This window comes from Pseudoliparis swirei, chromosome 11 (genome assembly GCF_029220125.1).
Source record: "Pseudoliparis swirei isolate HS2019 ecotype Mariana Trench chromosome 11, NWPU_hadal_v1, whole genome shotgun sequence".
Classification (NCBI taxonomy): domain Eukaryota; kingdom Metazoa; phylum Chordata; class Actinopteri; order Perciformes; family Liparidae; genus Pseudoliparis; species Pseudoliparis swirei.
Genome location: NC_079398.1, coordinates 2,356,585 through 2,377,954, shown reverse-complemented (window position 1 = coordinate 2,377,954; position 21,370 = coordinate 2,356,585). Strand labels below are relative to the sequence as shown.

At 42.9% G+C, this 21,370-nt stretch overlaps 2 protein-coding genes across 3 annotated transcripts; one reads left to right on the top strand and one right to left on the bottom strand.

Moving 5' to 3' along the window:
* Positions 1-75: 75 nt before the first annotated feature.
* Positions 76-21,347, top strand: tdrd9 (tudor domain containing 9). The gene is given in 35 exon segments (XM_056426683.1): positions 76-738; positions 5,591-5,667; positions 5,774-5,841; positions 6,286-6,507; positions 7,622-7,744; positions 8,004-8,084; positions 8,166-8,330; positions 8,426-8,526; positions 8,617-8,736; positions 8,865-8,949; positions 9,027-9,084; positions 9,187-9,291; positions 9,379-9,476; positions 9,575-9,706; positions 10,753-10,915; positions 11,105-11,168; positions 11,899-11,962; positions 12,051-12,095; positions 12,443-12,496; positions 12,833-12,949; positions 13,086-13,193; positions 13,627-13,727; positions 13,818-13,988; positions 14,724-14,835; positions 14,952-15,167; positions 15,762-15,851; positions 15,949-16,206; positions 16,732-16,899; positions 18,346-18,416; positions 18,499-18,608; positions 20,085-20,181; positions 20,274-20,412; positions 20,740-20,858; positions 20,944-21,016; positions 21,140-21,347. Coding segments are annotated over 35 exon segments (4,020 nt in total). The 5' UTR covers positions 76-592; the 3' UTR covers positions 21,239-21,347.
* rd3l (RD3 like) lies at positions 1,504-4,512 on the bottom strand. 2 transcript variants are annotated; one of them, XM_056426684.1, is made up of 3 exons: positions 3,962-4,512; positions 2,730-3,071; positions 1,504-2,237 (listed from the first exon to the last, which is right to left on the bottom strand). In XM_056426684.1, exons 2-3 carry the CDS (start codon positions 3,041-3,043, stop codon positions 1,886-1,888), a joined length of 666 nt encoding a protein of 221 aa, XP_056282659.1. In that variant the 5' UTR covers positions 3,044-3,071; positions 3,962-4,512; the 3' UTR covers positions 1,504-1,885. The 2 variants fall into 2 exon arrangements, with proteins under 2 accessions (XP_056282659.1, XP_056282660.1); XM_056426685.1 differs by having other exon boundaries at positions 2,823-3,071.
* Positions 21,348-21,370: the final 23 nt, after the last annotated feature.

The following is a 21,370-nucleotide window of genomic DNA, read 5'->3' as shown; positions in this document are numbered from 1 at the left end:
GTATTGTTTCCCAAACAGTTCAAGTAATGTGAATGTAGAAATGCTACACGCTTGTGGTAGCTGTGAGGGAAAGTACATTTACTCAAGTAATGCACAATCCAACCGCAAGGGGGCGGTATAAAAAGTATTCCTCACGTGCAGTGTTGCCAGGTCCGCGGTTTTCCCGCGGAATTGGGCTACTTTTGAAGTGTTGCCGCGGGTTGAATTTTTTATTCCGCTCTTTCGGGTAGACCTATTTTGCATGCAAATTACATGAATATCTTGAAATAAAAATCCATATTTTAAATGAAATAATTTATTTATACCCAAATCCTACCAAACTGACTCCAGATCAGCACGTACACACATGGACATGGACTTTAAAAGCAGTGTATATGGTTTGGCACGGCCATTTTTGAGTTCTGATTTTGGGCTGGTTTTATTGGCTGTTGGGCTGGTTTGATTGGCCATTGGGCTGGTTTTGATTGGCCATTGGGCTGGTTTTGTCACACAGACCTGGCAACCCTGCCCACGCGCTTCTATCTCTTCGCTCGCCGTTAGCTCGTTAAGTGAGAGACTCCTGAACAATGAGAGGATTGCAAACGCCGAGAACATGAAGAAAGTATTTACTGCAGAACAAATTTCGTCTTGGTTCACTTCGGGGGTGACGTTTGCGAAACTTAAACTCACAGAAGAAGCGGCTGAAGGAAGGTTTGATGAAGAAGCGTCGACGAAAGAGCCGAGAAGGTGAGAACGGAGGTGAAGAGTGACGCTGCTAGCTTAATGGCGTCAATGGCCGTTTCAGGGCCGAGCAAGTTGCAGAAAGAGACTCCCGGAGGCGGGAATCGCTTCTCCGTCGTAGCCGCAGTCACTGGTAGAAAACGATGTATTAAAAAAAAAATGCTAGGTTACATTTTTTGAGGATGTCCTCTATGTTTTAAGAGTTTTATCTCACTTGTGTGACTGTAAAGCTAACGTTAAATATGACGTGAGTTAACGTAACTGCGTCGGTCTTAACTGGATGTCGACGAACTAAACGGTTTCATTAAGATGTCTCAACTCTTCCAGCGTGATATCAACTAGTTTTATAAGAATGCCAGATTAGTTGCATCTGTAAATTAGCTCGTTATGACGTCACAACCGTTGAACGCATTGACGTTGACCTTAAGACCAGTGAAAGTGAGGTTTCCTAGTTGTTCCTCATAGTTATTTAACAGTAAAGTTTAACTGCTGTCTTTTTTTAATGATATTTCTAATATTGCCAACGCTGTTTTCAGTTATTGTGACCAACATGAGCACATAAAGGGTCAGGTCTATATACTGGCTTCTCTCTACTGCCAGGAATTTAAAAAAGTACTGGAATTTAAATATAGTTAATCTAAAAACAGTAAGATCAATTATTGTAAATGTAAAATGCACCATTACAGGTACCTCACATTTCCAAAAAGAAATGCTGAGTCAGACTTCAGGTCAAACCTGAGGGGCCCACAGCTGGATGATCAAGTTAGGAGATGACAAGCAAAAATCTATCGCACAAACATTTATTTTTTTACAGAGTTTTCCATAATCTCTGCTTTTCTATTTGTATAATTACCTCTTTAGGGCTTAAAAACCTGTTAATATATTAAAAAATCTGGGGTAGAAATGTAATATTTTGGTTAAACTGTTCTCAGACTGACGAGCATTCACAGGCTGGTCACATGTCTTCACATCCTGTTCCCTTATCACATCACTCTTGCCACCTGACTATAAACTATTGTAATTTATTGTACACAATCTGTAGAAAATCAGTCTATTAAGTAGGGTATGAAAGAACAGGTTTCTAACTAGTTATTGTCATGAAATGGTTCAATACTTTGTCCACTGGGAGCCTAATGTCATTTCTCCTTAAATCCTCAACGGCCTCTCACAGCGTCGTGCTGTGCGTTCCTGTGGCCCTGAGGGGAACCGGGAGGTCCCAGTCTCTGTTGGACCCTGAGATCGAGCCGGAGTGCCGCATAACTCGATCCACATATCCAGAGATCGTTGGTATCTCCTCCCTCGGGTTGTCTCCACAGTTGGGGACGATGGGTGTGGCGAAGCCCTGCTTCATCGTGGAGCAGCTGGTCCAAGCGTCCATTGGTCGGAGCTCTGCTGCCTGCACTGAGAAGTTCTCCTCTTCGTGCTCCTTCTGGCTCAAGAAATCCCTCAGCACCTGCTTAAAGACAAAAGCCAGCTCCCAGGGCTTCACGTTGTTCGTGGCGAGCACCTCACGAAACCTATGGAGAGAATACACCAATAGGATTAATTAATGACTTGTTGAAATAGCAACGATCTGCATCAACAGTACCTCTTTTTAGAAATGGTATAAACATAAAGCATTGCTTACTAAATATGATGTTCTTGTGGTTATGTGAGTAGTGACCCAGTAATTGAATGGGAAATGAGTAAGTAGGTCACAGTGCTCAACCATCTAGAATAATGTTTTTTTTAATATATCATTCTGGCTAAGGTGGAGATGATGAGTAGAAACCCCTGGCAGTCTGGCTTCACATCGCCTTACAGGGCATCCTTCCCCTCCACATGTTCACACCCTACTGTCTCTGTGACAGTAACTCATCATGGCTTTCTTGGCAGCTCGCCCTGCCTCCCTTTCCCTTTGGGTCTTCTCTGCCGTGCCCGCTGTCAGGCCTTGTGTTGACGCAGCAGCTAGCCACGGTTGCCAGCATACTAATATGAGGAGGAAGCGTGGCATAGCTGCACCCAAACACCTTGAGAGCACGCTGGCTGCATCGACGGGTGGAATCTGGGCACACAGAAACTCCAGCTGGTGTCGCTCTGATGTGGGGATGAGGGTCTGTAACCTGGGGTACTTTTGAAACCAATGGAGACCCAGGGCGCCGCGGGTCAGCCTATGCTCTCGATCCAGTTCCCTCACCGACCGCTCTCGCTCCTCCACGTGCCACAGGAGCTCTCCGATCGACACGCGACCGGGGACGACCACCGAGGTCTTTGGCGGCGCCGCTTCATCTCGAGCCTGCGCTTTAGTTTCATGGGACCATTTCATCCAGCTGAAGAGGGGCATGGCAGTCAGAGGAGCCAGTCCTGAAAAACTAAAGAAATAAGAATAACTTGTTATTTCTGACTTTGATGCCGAGACGTTCTGACGGCAGTTTTAACACATTTGAATATGTTGCAATGTCTGTTGCTTCAAACCAAGTGTTAATTTCTCTAGAGGTTGCACCTCCAAATGACAAGACGGCACTCGACCATTTGATGGACGGCATAAGAACAGATGCAGCAAAAAGAAAAGAACAAGAAAGAAAAGCAATGGTGAAAAATTAAATATGATTAGAATATGTGTACAAATCAATATATTCCTGCTTCTAATGATGAGGAAACATAAATAAAAGTATCCAGCCCTATTCCTGACAATCTTGCACTCGTGCTGACACTTTCAGCTTCAAAACCACACAGTGTGAGAATACTGCAACATTAATTCTGAGTAAAGACATTTTAAATGTCATCCGTAACTACGTAGCCCTATTATAATCACAACTTTAAGGTTGACAGTGAAAGATGACCGACCCGTAACCAAGCTGACCTCGGAGCCCTGCCTGCTGGGACCCGAGGTCTTCAGTTCAATAAATAATAATAATTCGGACTTCTATAGCGCTTTTCTAAATACCCAAAGACGCTTAAGCTTAGTTCAAGTCAAACTCAACGTCCCGGGTGTAAGTATATCGCCTTTTTTCCCAGTCTGATGGATCCAACACAGCTTCCACCTGAGATTCAGACGGATTACACCACCTGCAGGGTCAACGGTCGGCCTCACTGACCATTTGTGTCGAGAGACGTCACACATCGCACGCTTTGCAAAGCAGAGCTTTTCATTTGATTTAATTCCAGTCCTTAAACAGTCAGTCCTCCACTCCAGCATGTGCGGGAAGAAATGATCACACTAACATCTGGCTGAAAATTGAAAGGAAAGATCTGTACTTACTGGTGAAAACTGCACCACCAATGCTTTTGTGAGATATCAGGCAAAGATCCGCTTTTCACAGAGTACCGCCTCCAGCTCCTTATCTCCGCGGGTCAGTCCGTGTGAGCGTCATTCCTTCACTTGCTGTGTACCACGTCCCTTTGTATCAGATGCCATCAAAGGAGCACTTGTGTATCAGCAGCAATCCTCCAATACCTTGGCTGTTGGAAGCATTTCTCCTCTTGTGTTGGAGTTGTCGTCTTGTCCCTCTTGTCCCTCCCACTGCTCCTGTCATGCTGACTTCTCCCATGAGAGTTATTCACACATTGCTTACTGACTAAGAGCTGTCGCCTCTGCTTTCACCCATCTCACACTCTCCTCTGTGCAGTGTGCAGCTTTGTTGTAAGGTCAGCTGCTTTGAAGCTTGCACAAAATGTGCATTGGAGGGAAAGGAAGAGACGAGGGTGCACGCGCGTGTGCACAAGCCGTGGGTGGGTTGCATTCGAGCTCCTCTTAGTACTGTCACGGCTTTTGCCTGCTATTGCAATAAAATCCTTCCCCCACAAAAAGAGAGCAAGAGGCAGCGGCAACTGGAAATGTTCTCCCGACTTCAGCGCTGTGGGCCTTGTTCACCAGAGGCAAAGACGAGAGGAGGCGGACTCAAATCTGCAAAGTTACAAATGGCACCGAGTAGTGATGTGGGTAGAGCTGTTGGTGTTTTTATTTGCTTAAAGCTGCTAACAAGCTTCACAGTTGAGAAAGATCATACAAATACATGCAACATAATTTTTACTCTGTAATTAAATAATTATTTTTACAACAATGCTTCTTGGGAGTTTGGTAGTTAGGTTTTCTGAGAAGAGACAAGAGGTGCATTGTTTCCCCTAGGTTTACAGCTCCAGGAGGGGGGGGGGGATTAGCTAGTTGGTGTGGTGGGCTAGTTCATGCTTTATAAGCCAGTACAAGCACTTGAATGCCCCACGACAGCCTCATGCTCCAGGATAACTGTGGGCTCAAATGATGTAAGGACAGTGTTGCCTGAAATGACATCACCATCAGCATTGAAGAGCCAAATATCCTTTATGTAGGGAGAATCTAGAAATCTACGTCGGGCATTGTTTCCTCTTGCAACTGTTTATCCCGTCTTCATATTCTACAGAACATAGTAGCCGAGGAGAAGTGTTCACACGACCACGTAGAGACAGAAATGACATTCCGTTGTGGAGATAAGATCAATAACATACAGACATTTAGTTTACTAAAAGAACAAATACCTGTTCTTCAGCGAAATTACTAAAGAACAACGTGTCGACCTGTTCTTTCGGAAAGGGAACCATAAATTACTTCTGTTGTAATCTGGCGCTATAGAGAGAATTACAGGGGGGCGGGGGGTGATTTCAGGGAAGCGGAAACACTGAGGTGTAAACTGAGCAATGGGTACACTGAATTCTTTACCTGTTCATTACTGTGATCAATTATTGGAACGTAATTGAAGGAAAGTAAATAACTTTCTGTCTAGTCCTTGAAAATAATGTACATGCTTTTGTAATGTGAGGAGAAAAAGGTTTAAAACTCCTAAAATGCATTTCATTGGTGATTAGAGCCTCACAAAATTATTAACTGCTTACAATTGCTTTGGTTTTGTTGCAGCCAGCCAGATGTTCCTGATGAGCGCAGCCCCAAAAATGTGAACTCTGATGAAGGGCGATTTAAGCAACCAGAACTTTGTGAGTATTACACTTTGTGTTCGCCTTTTCTGATCTCACACCATACTCACCGTCTGCCCAAAACGGCTTACCCCCGTTTCTTGTGCATTTGATTCTGTGTCCTTAGTTACTGCTCCTCCTCTACTCGCCAGCTACGAGTACCCCAGCTTGCCCATAACAAAAAACCGGCAGAAGGTAAAATACACCATACATACACCACAGACCCTCACCCTGCAGCTTGATGGTCTGAAAGTACTTTCCCATTCTCCTGGAGTACTTTCTATTTTTGGTATTGTAAGGCGTTTTACTGACATTACCATTATGTCCTGAGGACATTGGTGCACTTAAGCTTTTACTGTTTGCTCAAGATGAACTCAAAGTCATTTCATGTTGCAGAACAACAATCAATTTTAAAATGTACGTTAGTGTGTGTATGTGTTAGGAGCTCATGCTCATTGAAGCCGTACTTTTCTTAATGCAGATTAAAAAAGTGTGGACTTCATGTTAAAAACCTGCTCTACAATTTTCTCCAAATATTTCTATATGTGATATGATACAAAGGTCCAAATGGGTTGTTTTTATTGACGTTTTTCTTTTCTTTTTCTGTGCACATTAAATGCGCGTGTGTGTTTCTTCCAGCTGATTTCCCTCATAGAAAACAACTCTGTCGTGATCATCCGAGGAGCCACAGGCAGTGGCAAGACCACCCAGGTGCCTCAGTACATTCTGGACCACTACAATGAGAAAAAATCCTCGTGCAACATTGTGGTCACCCAACCACGCAAAATTGGGGCTTCCAGTATTGCCCGATGGGTTGCCACCCAGCGGAAGTGTACCTTGGGTAGTCTGGTGGGTTATCAGGTAAGTGCAACTTTTAGACAGAATCTGATTCACTTAAACTTCATTGCAGATACATATGCGATCCTGTACATGAGCTCACAGCTCCTAGTCATTGCACCTCTCAATTAAAAAGTGTTGGTATGCATGTGATAACAAGCTATTGTGTTTGCTTTGTTGTGAGGATCTCCAGCTATGGAGTTCGGAAACAGCACGTCTATTGATAACTGTTGTCTCCTCAACTGGGTGTAGACCTCTGGAGTAAAGGTCAATTTCACTGACAGTTGGAGCTGTGGATGTCACGATTGAGATTTTTATATCGTGATTATCGTCAGAGGAAGAATCACAGTTTTACGGTCTTAACGGTTACACTACTTATATAAAATAGTTTATAATGGTTATATGACAATGGGCTGTACAGAACGTAGGCCACACAGACAGTCAGAGAGAGGGAACGACAGCCCCACCCACAGTCCTATTTAGTTTTATGATGCCTCTGCAAGGTTCCGAAACACAGTAACATGGTGTGAACTACTCCCACGGCCCAGTTAAAACTGTTTTAGTCCAGCTACTAGTTAGCTAGTAGTTTTATTTATTTCACAATGATCTCGGAAGATGTTGGAAAATATTCAAAGTGTCTTGTCTTTAGCCTTTCTGAATTATCTCAATTTGCTTAAAGACGAGAGCTCTTTCCTTGTTCCCTCTCCTATTTTGTATCTCTTAAAGTTGTGCAGTCAAGCCAGTGCATGGAAAGTTCATTTATGCTCAAAGCATCGGCGAACCAAGAAGTATTTCCCTGAGGTCAAACATTGGGTAGCGATGGATTTCATTACAGGTCATTTTCTCCATGACCAACCAGAAATAGTCATGCTGGCATTGTAGATATTAGTTTTTAAGAGACTAACAAAAGTAAAGGCCTAAAGCTACTATAAAGGAAGATTTAGAATCATAGTTTGCTCTGTAAGTCAAAACACTGATGTTCAGATGATAGGAGTCATAGATTGTGATCATCTTGCCGAGTAAAACAACAACAACAACAAGATACAAAACCAAATGGTGTCATAAAGAGATGGTACTCATTTACAGTGTGTGGTGGTTTCCAGATGTATCAATACAACTTTATATATGTGTTTTCTAGGTTGGACTGGAAAAGATGGCTACTGAGCACACACGGCTCATCTACATGACTACAGGAGTGCTGCTGCAGAAACTGGTTTCAGCCAAGTGTCTCACAGAGTACTCCCATATTTTCCTAGACGAGGTGCATAAACATGAGGCAGATCCTTTTCTCTGGTAGCCAGGCTTATGGTTTTTTTTTTGTAAATAGTGGTAATGGTAACAAATGCTCTTACCTTATGTTACAGTGTTTAATTCAAGTTCACAATTTTAATTTGTTATAGTATTTCTATAAAAAAAAAGTTTAGTTAAGTTTCAGGTATCCTGTAGTTCTATGATCTCATCAGTTGAGTGATTCTGGTCAATTTGGTCTCAGCCATTTTACTCCTCTGCCTTTTCCCAAGGTTCACGAGCGCACTGAAGAGATGGACTTTCTCCTGCTGGTTTTGAGAAAACTTCTTCATTCCAACTCTTGTTATGTCAAGGTAATTGCAGGATCAAGTACAATCCCTCTCTTGTCCTCGTTTTGCATCAGTTGAACTCTGATAGGACCTGTGTTTTTTCAGATCATCCTAATGTCAGCCACCATTGACTGCAAACAGTTTGCGGAGTACTTCGGAACCCCAATTCATGGCAAAATGAACCCTGCCTATGTGTTCGAAGTGGAGGGGATGCCCTATGCCATTGAGGAGTTTTATCTGGATGACCTCCAAACACTGTTTCCATACAGGGTAAAAGGATGGACATTTTTTTCCTGATGCTACTGTTCTCTGTGCTGAAGACAAATGGCTAATGTGGGAATCGTGTGTTTGTGTTTCTGTGTCAGGTGCCGCTTCACCTTGAAGACCCTGGCATTTCCGAAGAGATGTACGATCACGCCATCACCCTCATCCAGAGCTTTGACGAGATGGAGGGCAGAGATTCCAGGTGAGACCGGAGTATTTTAGCATACTTGAGTGCTTTTAACAAATTAGCAGACATATAAAGTAACGATCATGTGTGTTTCGGTTGGATCAGCGAAATGGAAAAAATAGAGGGCATGACTCCATCAAGGCGGGGCAGTGTGCTGGTTTTCCTTCCTGGTTTACACGAGATAAGCTACATGCAGGAGGCCTTGGCCAAGCTGGTCCACAAGAGGTGAACTTTTGAGATCATCTATTCCTTCATTTGCTGGCATCCTATAGGACAAGTACATTTTGTGTAATTTACTTTTTCATTGTGTGGAATGTTTACCTTCACGTTAAGAGGAGTGTGCTGCTGTTCAGATTGCAGGTTTATCCTCTCCACTCCTCTGTGACTCTGGAGGAGCAGAATGGTGTGTTTCTCTTGCCTGTCCCTGGATACAGGAAGGTAACAAACATATATCGTATTCTGTCTTAAGTGTGTTCTTTGCACTCGCTGTACCGTTGATCTCCTCGTCTTAACAGGTCATCCTTTCCACCAACATTGCTGAGAGTTCGGTGACCGTCCCAGATGTTAGATATGGTGGGTTCCCCCCCCTAGCTTGTTTTTATCTATTCCCTTACTCTATGGTTTGTAATAAAGTATTTTTAAATCGTAACTGTACTCGTTCCTTTTTACTCGCAGTGATTGATTTCTGCCTCGCCCGTCGTTTGTTCTGTGATCAAGAAACCAATTACCAGTCTCTGCGTCTCATCTGGGCCTCCAAAACTAACTGTAACCAGCGTCGAGGTACAAAATTTGCAGCACAGAACTTTACCTCTAAAGTGTAAGCATCTGCTCACTTCTGCCCATTTGCACTTATTTCTCCTCCGTCAGGTCGGGCAGGTCGAGTGTCTAAGGGCTACTGTTACCGTCTTGTTTCCAAAGAGTTCTGGAGGAATGAAATCTCAAACTACATGATCCCTGAGATGCTGGTAAGAGAAAGTTCACTTACCAAGAGATTTTGGTTTTGTTTTACTTTGCTTTGACCTTAATAGGATAACCTATGCCGTACTGTTTGCCTTCCTCTCAGCTTGCCCCATTGAACACCATCATGCTGAAGGTGAAGCTGCTGGATATGGGAGATCCTCGCTCCATCCTTTCCACAGCCCTCTCACCCCCCAACCTTGATGACATTGTGAAGACAGTGCTCCAACTCAAAGAAGTAAATAAGTATAAATTGATGATAATTACAACAGAGCCATTAATGTTTAGTCAAGTATGTATGAATGTGTGGCATTAATGATGTATTCGAGCTGGCAGCTGAGCACACAGATCTGTCATTGAGTATTACACCAGGAGTTCTCCAACAGGGGCTCTGAATCAGCCAGTGTTTCCATAGGTCTGTTAGGTAACAGTTGTTGTGTTATGTATGTTCAAGCGTGGAAGGGAAAGTAGAACACGTGTACGATACCTTGGTTCACTTTTTAAACCATCTTTCAAAACCAATTTATAAAGTGCAGAGCAAAGGCTTTCCAGGACTCTGGTTAAAGTGAAAAACACTGCATCAAACTGTATAAAATAGACGGTAGTAATTAGGGTTGGGTACCGAAAACCGGTGCCGGTATGGATTGAAACGCAACGCATATTTCGGGGCCTGAACCGATTGAAATTCCCTGCGATGGGGAGACCGGTCCCCCTGAAAACGTGCAGACCGATAATGACAAGAGCAACCTTAACTCAGATTAGTACCGGAACGTTGATTGCAAGTCTTGCATTTATAAAAGTGGTTGAACAAATAATAAATTAGGCATTTTAACCATGTTTAATCTAGCTCGTAGCTGGAGCGCGACACTCTGATATCCATTTTTTGTCAGTGCGGCCGTGAGAACGTTTTTACAGGGAATATGGCCGAAGAGGTTTTTAAAGTCGTAACAAAAGTGTTTACTGAATGAATCTAGCCTCATATTCTCATAGAAAGATTTTCAACAGTGAAGATCCAGTCAGCTTTAGTCCAGGGGATTTAGAAACAGTTTGTCGATCTCTGTCTCTCCAGCTAGCGTTTGGCTTACGGGCAAACGGCAATTCAGCAATACACAACCAAAAAGTCTGTTCGATAGAATAAATCTGTGTTCCTATGAATTCTACCAGTAAGTGGCGAATAGGGAAAAAGTATGTAAGTATCAGTAATTTCATGTCCAAAACTGGCCTGTTGGTCTAAAGCCAGGTTTTAGATGATTGGAGGTATTACCTTGATGTTTCATTTTGTAGATGGGAGCATTGTCTGCAAAAAGTGATGGCAGGGGTCACAACGACGACGGCGAGCTAACGTTCCTGGGCCGAGTGCTGGCCCACCTACCTGTTGACCTGCACCTGGGGAAGATTATCGTCCTGGGCCACATCTTTGGCTGCCTGGATGAGTGCCTCATCATAGGTCAGTCTCATTATGCTAATGAGCCTCAGTTACTGCATATGCACATGTTCACAGTTGGATAGACATACAACACATCAATGACAAGTCATGACGGCACTCTTGAAAATGTGTTTGTGTACATAACCTCCTTATAAATAATGATGTAATGTGTTTTTTGTGGGGGACACTAAGTATTTATCTCATCCTCAGCTGCCTCGCACTCTCTGAAGAGTTTCTTCGCCATACCATCCATGCAGCAGCTTGCTGGCCACAGGTGAGTCACATCCAGCTGCTGCACTGATCCACATTGTTGCCCTCGACACCGGAAAGACCAAGGAGAATAGTGTAGACTTCAGAAAGACCAAACGCTGCACACACGCCCCAACGGAACAGAGGTTGAGCGTGTCTCCAGCTTTAGGTTTCTGGGTGTCCGCATCTCCGAGGACCTCTTGGACCCCCAACACCTCAACCCTGGTTAAGAAGACACTCCAGTGTCTCTTCTTCCTGGTTGTTGTTTGTGCACCACAGGGCCAGTTCCCTGTAGGCCGACACATTGTTGTTATTGATGAGGGCCACCACCGTTGTGTCGTTTTCAAACTCGATGATGGTGTTGGAACCATGTACAGGGGTTTTAAAACTCTATTAACACTAACTAATGTTGTATAATAGACCAGCAGCGCCCCATTGCTCTTTATTATCTATTTGTGCTACTATTGCCATGACGTCTTTTCACCAAAGGGAGTCTGCGTTCCCTCATACTACAGCTCAAACTGACAGTCGCACCACCCGTCCCATCTGCTCCCACACATGGGGTTTTCGGTCTTTGTGATGAGTGTCTGACATATAAGGCTCAGGAAAGACGGACTTGGCAAAAACAAGCTTTTACGCTATTTTTTTCGCAACTTTCTAAGAAGTTTTGAGAAAAGTTGCAGGCCTGAGACAGATATGGGATCTGTGTATTATATATTTTTTCTATGTGCACTGAATAATATTCATCATTCCAGGAGCAAGCTGGCCTTTGCCCTTGGCACACCAAGCGATTCCATAGGGTTTGTCAACGCCTTCCAGGTAATGTGCCAGCAGCGATGGCAATCAATGGATTTACATATTTGCCGCATAGCTGTTCTAACCCTTCCCTCTTGTCTTTTACTGTCAGGCATGGCACCTGTCCAAAAAGAAAGGACAGCTGAGACTCCCAAAGGTGACGGAAACAACAACCAAACTTGAGCTCACTGAAACAACACGCACACATATATATATTTTAAAGTGTTGATAAAGAGAATAGTCTGCTACTGTTGGAGAGAGTCACCCCTTGCCACTCTATTATTAATCTTGAATAATTTCAAATATTGTCATTAGCTCACAGAGCAGTTGTGTTTTGTCCCCATTTAGATGTTTTTTATAATTTCACCTCAGTTGGAGAAAAGTGTCTCTGCCTATTTTAACATTTAAACTATTCATGTTTTTTGTTCAGTGCAGCCTTTTCCTTTTCTCTAATTATTTCATGAAGTGTAAATAGTCTTTATCTTTGCTGCTTTCCTCTCCTAGGATGAGTTTGACTGGGGAAAGGAGAACTTCATTCAGATCAAGAGGATCAGAGAGGTACAGTGATGGAGCAGAGAGCTGGGGTCACATGAGCTCATCCAGCCACAGCAAATGATGTCTTGAACCTTTATAGTCAAACGGTGAACAACAGGCATTAATCCTGTTTTTAGTCGTGTTACGAAGAATGAAACTTTGCGGGTGGGCATTATTGAGTGTTTAAACTTGGCCTTTTAGTGCCATTACAGATTTGAGCTAGTTAATGATTATCGCCTTTTGGTGCACAATTAGCTGTTAAACGTGTCTCGTCTTAAACTTCCAGTCTTGATAAAATAATATTTTTAATTGAGCTGCAAAATATTATGGCTCAGACCTCAGAAGTAACTCACTGTCCAGGTTGCAGAGCTGTACGACGACCTGAAGAAGCGCGTGTCCAATTTCAACATGCATGTGCCGGAGAGCATCCAATCCATGGATTACACCAGCACACACATGCAGAAGTTCATGCTTCAGGTTAGAGCCAGTGCTGCACATTGTGTAAATTAATCTGTATACTTTAGTTCCAGTTGTCCCTAAAAGTCAAACATTCAGTTGCTGAATAGATGCCTTCGTATCAGTCTGTTTTTGGTTGCACCTCTCTCTGTCTTAGGTGGTCATTGCTGGTGCCCACTACCCCAACTATTTTGTCCAGGGAGAATTGGATGAAGACCTGGCCTCCAGGGATTTGAATGGCTTTAACCCCAGAACAACAGTGATGGTATGAGCAATGATGTTCAGAGTATGTCTGTACTGATATCTAATAGTGTGCCAATACTGACTCCAAAAGCTGCATCTGGTATTGGTGATCTTATTTGTTACATTTTGTTTTAATGTTCGGAAACCATTGTTGCCTGTTGTTGCGTTACACATTAAAATAATGATCAGTCACTTCCACACAGTGAGGCATGCATCTTTTTAATCAAACACTGGTATCGAATCAGTACTCGGTATCAGCAGAAACCCAAAGCCCAGGCTTCGATATTGAGAATTTAAAAAACTCAGTTGCATTTCGAGTTAAGAGCCAAGAATTGATTACTGTTCTGGAGTTTAATGACCATAGAAACCCTTTATGGTTTAAGAATGGCTTTCGTCTTTAAGCCTCATTATGTAGGGATATTGAAAAATAACACCAGGCCATGTGTTGTTTTCAGCTGAGGAACCTCCCTCCATACCCATTCCTGTATTACAAGCAGCTGCAGTCTCTGTTCCGCCTGTGTGGACAGGTCAAAGCCATTTCCTTTGAGGGCACCAGGTAGTGAAAGACACATTATGTACTTTTCGTTTTAACCAACATATACATGTGCCTACTCATCATTTTGTGTGTGTGTGTGTGTTTTCTCAGAGCATATGTGGAGTTCTACAAGACTTCCCAAGGTGCAGGGGTGCTGCCCGAGGTGTCTCTTGCCCTCCTCCTAGCACAGCAGAGTGCTCCTCTGGAGCTGCCTGTCTTCTCCATCGATCAGATAGAAATCTGTGCTGGGTGTAAAAACATTACTCACATGAAATCTTCACGGTATGGCGCTCTTCACACATTAGGGTAACCTTCTTTGCAAAAGAATAAGAGCACAAATGTTCTTTCGGGGGCTGAAACGTCCTACTTTATGGAAAGTTGAACTCTTGGCACCACAGGCTCCATTGGTCAGTGCCCACGCACTGAGTCTTAATATAATCTGACATCTTCATGCTCCGCATGACTCCAGCCATCACTTGGACTCAGAGAGGGGAGGTTTTAGACAGATCCAGCACCAGCTTCTTCCTACCTCCCTCAGGGTAGGAGATGGGGTGACTTTGCACATTATCAGCTATCCAACATTTCACCAACTATTCCCACTTATTATTCTGACTTTAACGGTGATAATTTCACTTGCCAAAAATCTTGTGATAACGCTGAAATGGATTGTTATTAGGCAACATTTATTTTAATGCTTCACTGGATACAAGCGTCCACCCTGTCGAAGTACTCCTTTCTGTGAGCAACACACAGAGGCTCTATCCAAATACTGATACTGGCAGCCTTGTCTTACAACCTTTTTTTTGTGGAAAACTATTTCATCGATTGCTGTGATCCGTAATAAACTCTGATTAAACTTGATATATTTAGACGGTAACCTTTAATTTTGGAAAGCTTATGAACAGCTGCCAAGCAACTATGTCAACTATTAAATATGCTTTTATTGTGATGTTCTGACAGGCAATCTCAAAACAACAGTACATACAGGTAGTAAAAACATGAACGTTGTTTGTGCAGGGTGAATGTAGACTTCCAGAGCCAGTCTGTCTGCCCAGTGGGAGTGATGAACATGACCTTTGACCCAGACAAGCTTCCCCCCAATCCCTTGTTTGTGGTCAACATCACAGAGGTCAGTCCTTTAAATGTAACTTGGTCAAACAGGTACATTTCGAAACATCTATGGGCTTCTGATGAAATGTTTGAATCTTGAATCTTATACTCTCTTAACTATGATTTCTGCGCCAGGTGGTGGATGTCGGTCATTTCTGGGGCTTCCGGGCAGATGAAAACAGCTTGACTAAGCAGCGCTGTCTGACAGCAGAGATAAACTCATGTACGCTGCACCCTGTGACCATGTCCCTCTACCCCAACCTGCTGTGCCTGGCTCCTTATTCTGAGGCCAATGATCAGAACAAGTACTACCGGGCCAAGATCCTCCACATGCGTGGCAATACAGTGGAAGTGAGTATCGGCCACAAGCTGCAGCTTTTAAGATGTTGCACCCATTCAAATGTTCTCGTAACAGATCTCATTTACTTTGTTGTATTTTAAATGTCCTTTCAACTGTCTCTTATATGCTTGTGCCATCATAGAAGAGACATTGTAGGTGCATTATGGATTCACTGTTGCTGATCAATATTTCAGAGAAATTACTAATTTCAGGGTTTTATATCGTCTTTTGACCAGAGCTCTCACCTCTGTCACCAAACAGAAACCTTAAATGGACCACCTGGCAATAATAAGATAAGATAAAATAGAATGTAAAATAGAATATAAATTGTATGTTAATAAGCTTATTTTGTTGGAAGATTATTAACTCTTCATATTCCTAGTTAAAAATTGAAGTGTCACTGACCAGAACTGGCAGTGATGTGCACATGTTTCTGTTTTGAACATTTTAAAGTCAACACATTGTCTCCAGGTATTCAGGTTCATAAGTTTAAAAACTAACCTCAGTACAGGGGAAACCATTCTGCTCAGCAGTATGTGATGGCAGCTGCAGATGCTGGTGTTACCTCATGTACCAAAGTGCAGAATATGTTTGGTATCCTGCAGGTGTTCTTCTTGGACTTTGGCAACACCGTGGTTGTCGCCTGCAGCAGCCTCCGGGAGCTCCCTCCTGACATCCAGTCTCACCAATTCCAGGTAGCCATACAATGAGTGGTCAGATAATTATGGCACACTTGTCTGTTTCACTGTCCAACCCGTGAACTAACAGTAACACAAACACTTATGGTCTCAGGCTCAAGAGTTCCAAGTGATTGAAATGCATCCTTCAGCCAAGTCCATCATCCTGGGGAACCAGTGGAGCAGCGAAGCTCGCGAGCGGTTCGTCACACTGGTGAAGAGCCGCTCGCTCATCGTGTCACTGTACTCCATCCTCCATGGTGTCAATCGTGTGCAGCTGCTCATCCACACAGACACAACAAACACCAACGTGGTGGACATCATGGTGGAAGATGAACATGCTGTGAAGGCCGAAGAGAGCTTTGATTCAAAGGTAACGCATTAGTTGGGAACTCAGGTTGCTCAACGTGAAAGGTATTAGGGTATTAGGCTGTGTGCAAAATATATATATCTCATGTCCTACTTAAAGCAATACGTAACCTAAATATGTCAAAGACTTTCCCCTTGCAGGCTTGAAACGAGCTTAAGCTTGTTAATCTCCTCATGAGGAGGAGTCATTAAACCTGCAGCGTATTCCACTTGATTTCCATCAATCCAAACGCTTTGCATGTCCAACTCATAGATTTGACAGAATACAGCAAAGACGAGGATTCAAGGTTCATTTATATTCAACATTGGTGTACAACAGGGTTGTGCAACAAAATGCAGGGTGTTGTCCCATTTAGTTCCTTAAAAAAATACACACTGAAGATATATGTGTACTGTAGGGTGGTGAATGATGTGTAAGGTAAAAATTGATTGTTTTATCTAAATCATGATGGGCCATATTCACAAAGATCTATTTCAGTGCTGTGCGACCTTCTCAGTCTAGATGTCTTATTTTTGTGTGCACTTGCAGCAAAACCATGAAGCGCTGATGTCCCTGTACAAAGACATGGAAAAGGGTACATATGTCCCGAACTCTGCCAGCAGCTCCTGGAAAGATCGTAAGAAAGAAGAAAAGCAGCTGATTGATGACCTACTCGCCCACTTTTCCAAAAACCGGCCGTCCCAATCCAAGAAAAAGGCAAGATGTCCCCCATTTTACTTAAATATAATTTGTTACTAAAATCTTCGAGAGAACAATTAGATTTTGTTTCTTTCTTAAAGACTCATCAAAATAAAACGCATAATTACAATCAAAAGACAGAGAAGGGATTTAAAATTGGACACAGGCTGTCTGAAATGCTGATATTTTGGTCTGGGGTGGATGACGGCATCGCCTCTGTGTGTTGCTCAGTGTGTCCAGGAGATGGAGCCATTTCTGTTCATTCAAAGCCACACCCATTCTGTCATGTTGTCTAACCAGCAGAACAATGGATACGTCCCACGTCTCTTATTTGTCATTTCCTTGCTCCTCGATTGAACCGGAGGTTGTATTCGGTAATTGACGGCTGCCCTAAAGATCTTAATTCTGTTTTGAGGAGGGTTCCTTAAGGACGTAAGGAGCCATGATCGAGGATGCTCAAAGCGTTTTAATGGCGGACTCCTCCCTTCATTGTTCTATTGGACTAATCTCATATTTATCGTTTCATACCAAAGTAAAAATGGATAGCAGATTATACTTAAGTTATATATTTTCATCATCTGGTTAAAATATATGTGAAGACAACAAAATGATGAGAAACAACTTTCTTCATTAATTTATTAGAAAGAATTGTGTTTTCATGATATCTCTTTTCCCCGTTTAAGTAAGTAAAGTTTATTTATATTGCACTTATCACAGACAAAGTGTCACAAAGTGCAGTAGTCAATAAAACAATTGGGCAATAATGGGACAAAACATTTCAACAGTTAAAAAAGCAAAGTACAAAACACGGTAAAAGATGGTGCAATAAAATAAATAAACAAGATAAAAAGCAGGCCATAGAATATTTAAATAAAAAAATTAACTTTCGACAATAGACAAACACTATTACATAATTGATTGTCATTTCCATTCAGGCCCGTGAGGCTGATGATTTTTGAATGTCGGGTTTGGTGAGTTGTATAATTAAAAGTTCTCCTGAAACAAGGAGCCTAATTTCAAAACATACAGACGCAAATAATTACGCATTCGATCCTGCGCTTCTAAACAGGACACCGAACACAGTATAAATGCCACACACTGTATACACAATGCAGTTTGTTAAACAAGCTACAGAGAGAAAACGTCTCTACTCTGGCCGTGATGATTACTGTGTCTTTATTAATATAACAACAGTGATGATAACCGTCTTCATTCGTATAAATGATCATGTGTGCAGACACAAACTTCAGTCATCAGAAAGTGGCGTCGCTTCACGCGTAGCTACTGAGGAAAGTACGTCGCCTGTTTCATCGTTTCCTCGCATGGAAAAGACACAAGAGAGGGAAACATGGAATCAATTAAGAGACTTGTGACGTACGCAATGCTGACCGGGTGACTGTCGACCGTACCGATGTATGAAGTCATTTGATGTGTCTGACTGCAGCCTTCCTTCCAACACCACAGGTTCTTCTGCATGGACCACACAGTCCTTATAAGATGAGCTTCCACAGCCTGAACCACAAGACCCTCTACAAGTAAGCAACTGCGTACACAACGGCCACATGAACATTCAGGTCATGAATGATGCTCTTTGCTCATGCGCGTGTCCTCCTGCAGGAGCGTTAACATCGAGAGAGTCAGCATCAACTCCCTGGCGCTGAATGAAAACCCTCAAAACAAACATCAGAAGATGCTGGTGGCTGGGACTGTGTCGGTTAACTCCACAGGTACCAGATGCAACACCTCAAACACTTTCCCATTAGGGTACGACTGCATGCTCCAATTTCAGTCCAAACTCCAGTCCCGGTGTAGGTGGATGCACCTCTATCTGGTTTGCCAAGAAGATAACAAAACGGATGCTTGCCCATATATATAGTTTGTAGGGATGCACCGATCTGATCGGCCGATATTGCCATTATCGGTTTTGATCGGCATTATCAAAACGGCCGATCAGATGACGTAACATCTGCGAGAACTATCAGACGTTTCAATCACCGCGCACCGCAACAGAGACGATGCGCCCGGCGAGGGCCGCAGAGTGAGAGGTCCACGAGGAGATCCTCACGCGGCGTCCCCGTCCCCCGAGTTGAATCTCTGGGTCGACTCAGCCGACTCTCACATGTCTGATCCCCTATAGACTGATGCTCACGGTAAACACATTCCATCGGGAGCGAGCGAGGGTTTTGATAAAGTTAGCGGAAGGATTTAAGTGACAACATCCGGTTTTGCAAAGTTAGCGGAAAGAACCACGTGAAACAACATCCGTTTATCAAAATAAGATGTCGACAAATCATGCACGAACATATAAAAGTAAACAATGAACTGATTTTGTATCTTTATAGATCTTTTCTGAGATTTAGCTTAAATTATGCTAACATTAAAACATTTTTACTGTACCAAGGAAGAGTTTATAAAAATAAGTCAGACTTTTGTATGTTAAAAAAAGTCCTGTATATAGATTTCCCCAAGAGTTCCAGGAAATGAATAATGCAGATGTGTTCCATACATATCTGAAATCCCCTACAATAGCAATCAAACCATTTTAATGTATCAATTAGGACATTTTTCAAAGTAAAAGTCCTAAATGTTTAAAGAAATCTGTAATTTCTTTAATGTTTGAGTTGCTTTATATATGTATTTCCTCATAGTCCTCATAGCAATAATGCTACACAATAAATAGAATGCTTCAATCGACACCGTGATCGGTGATCGGTATTATTGGATCGGCAGATACTGATTCCAGTGATCGGTATTATCGGTGATCGGCAGATACTGATTTCAGTGATCGGTGATCGGCACCAAAAACCTGATCGGTGCATCTCTAATAGTTTGTCTTAAATGGAATACAAAGATAGCTGAAGGGCACTGAACCGCTTCCACATGGAAAGGTGTGTATGCATGTGTGTAACTCCAGACTGATGCAGACCCTCGATTCTGTTCGGTCAATACTCTGCAGAAAGTAGGTCAGAGGCTTTAGTCTCTTTAAGCTCATCGGTTTGGTTGAACATTCTGGTACAAGAAGCTTTTTCTTCTGATCAACACAGTGGATACTACCCGCCCAGCACCAAATAGCAAACGACGAGCTGGTGAACATAACGCAGCAGCTAACAGGCTAAAGACCCACTTTTTGTCAGTGGTCGCCAACCCTCTAATGTCCTTCTAAATGTTGAAACTATAACTTTAAATGTGTGGTTGTGTGGCAGGGACATGTATTCGATTGAAGGATACCTCCATCATGCCAGACATCCCTGGGCTGCCTGCTCTCCTAACCATGCTCTTCACGCCCATCATGGAGTTACGGTAAGTCAGACACACAGACTTGTAACTGCAATTAATTATATTTGACTATAATCCAAATACCCACGTTAACATTTTCCCCCCATTTTCTGAAGCACTAATGAAGAGAGAACTTGCTACACTGGCGCCCTCTGTGGCTTGGGCTGCAACGCTCAGACAACGGAGGGCACCCTTCCCAAGCACGACATCGAACTCACCTTTGACGTCAAGTTTGATGTAGAAGACATCATTGAGGTAACGTCGGGACCGGCGGCAGCGATGAAGTCGGCAGGAATCCAGATTGTTTTTTGACAGATCCTCTGTCTCTCTGGTTGAATCTTGTTTGATGGGTGATTTGTAGCACGTCTGGCCTGCAGCACAATATCTAACCTGTAGCATGTCAGATAAAAGAAGTAATAAACTCAAGATCATATTGTACCTTGGCGTAGTGGCACTGGCGTGCTGATGATTCTTGTCTATTAAATACTACCAATTAATTCGCTGATTACTTAATGCCTACATTACATGATGAAGCGTTCCCTTTTGTGTATTACTTGTATGTTCTGTGTGTTTCTTGTTTAGATAAATGCCTTGCGAGTGGCTATAAACCGCCTGGTGTGTGAAGGCCCCAATGGGACGATGCATCTGGGGCCCGACAGGATAAGACAACTGCAGCAGGACTGCAGGGACGGCATCACAAGGTTACTTTCATACGCCGGCAGAAATCAGTAATAAGTTCAGTCAATGTGTACGGAGTTATCGATCTGAATATATGATGTAATGCAGGCTTTTCACCAAGTCCCCGCCAAGGGAAGCCGTCACTCCAGTGTTCGACGAGAAGACTGATAAATGGAACCAGGTCCGGTACATGATAGAAATCCTGTATTAAAGAAATATTACTTTTGATTTGATCATCAGCCCTGACACATTTAGCACATTTGAGCAATGCGTGTTTTAAAGTGTTTGTGGTTTAAACATGCAGGTGGATCCTGCTCTGCAGATGGCTATCGTGGACCCTGGTGAAGGAAAGACCAGAGGTGTTCTCTTCCAGCTGCACCCTGTCACCCTCCTCAACAGCTGAGCACTGCTGTACCTTTTGTGTTGAAATGGAAAATATTGTAATGTTCCAGAAGCAGTTTTTAAATGCTTCATTTTGATTATGTTTAGAGTACGTTTAAAAAAAAAATGTAAATGCGTCTGTAGCTTCAACGGC

Coding starts and splice junctions, on each gene's coding strand:
- rd3l (XM_056426684.1), bottom strand. CDS start 3,043: ATGCCCCTCTTCAGCTGGATGAAATGGTCCCATGAAACTAAAGCGCAG. Junction 2,238..2,729: donor GCAGCCAGCGTGCTCTCAAG/GTGTTTGGGTGC, acceptor TTCTCTCCATAG/GTTTCGTGAGGTGCTCGCCA.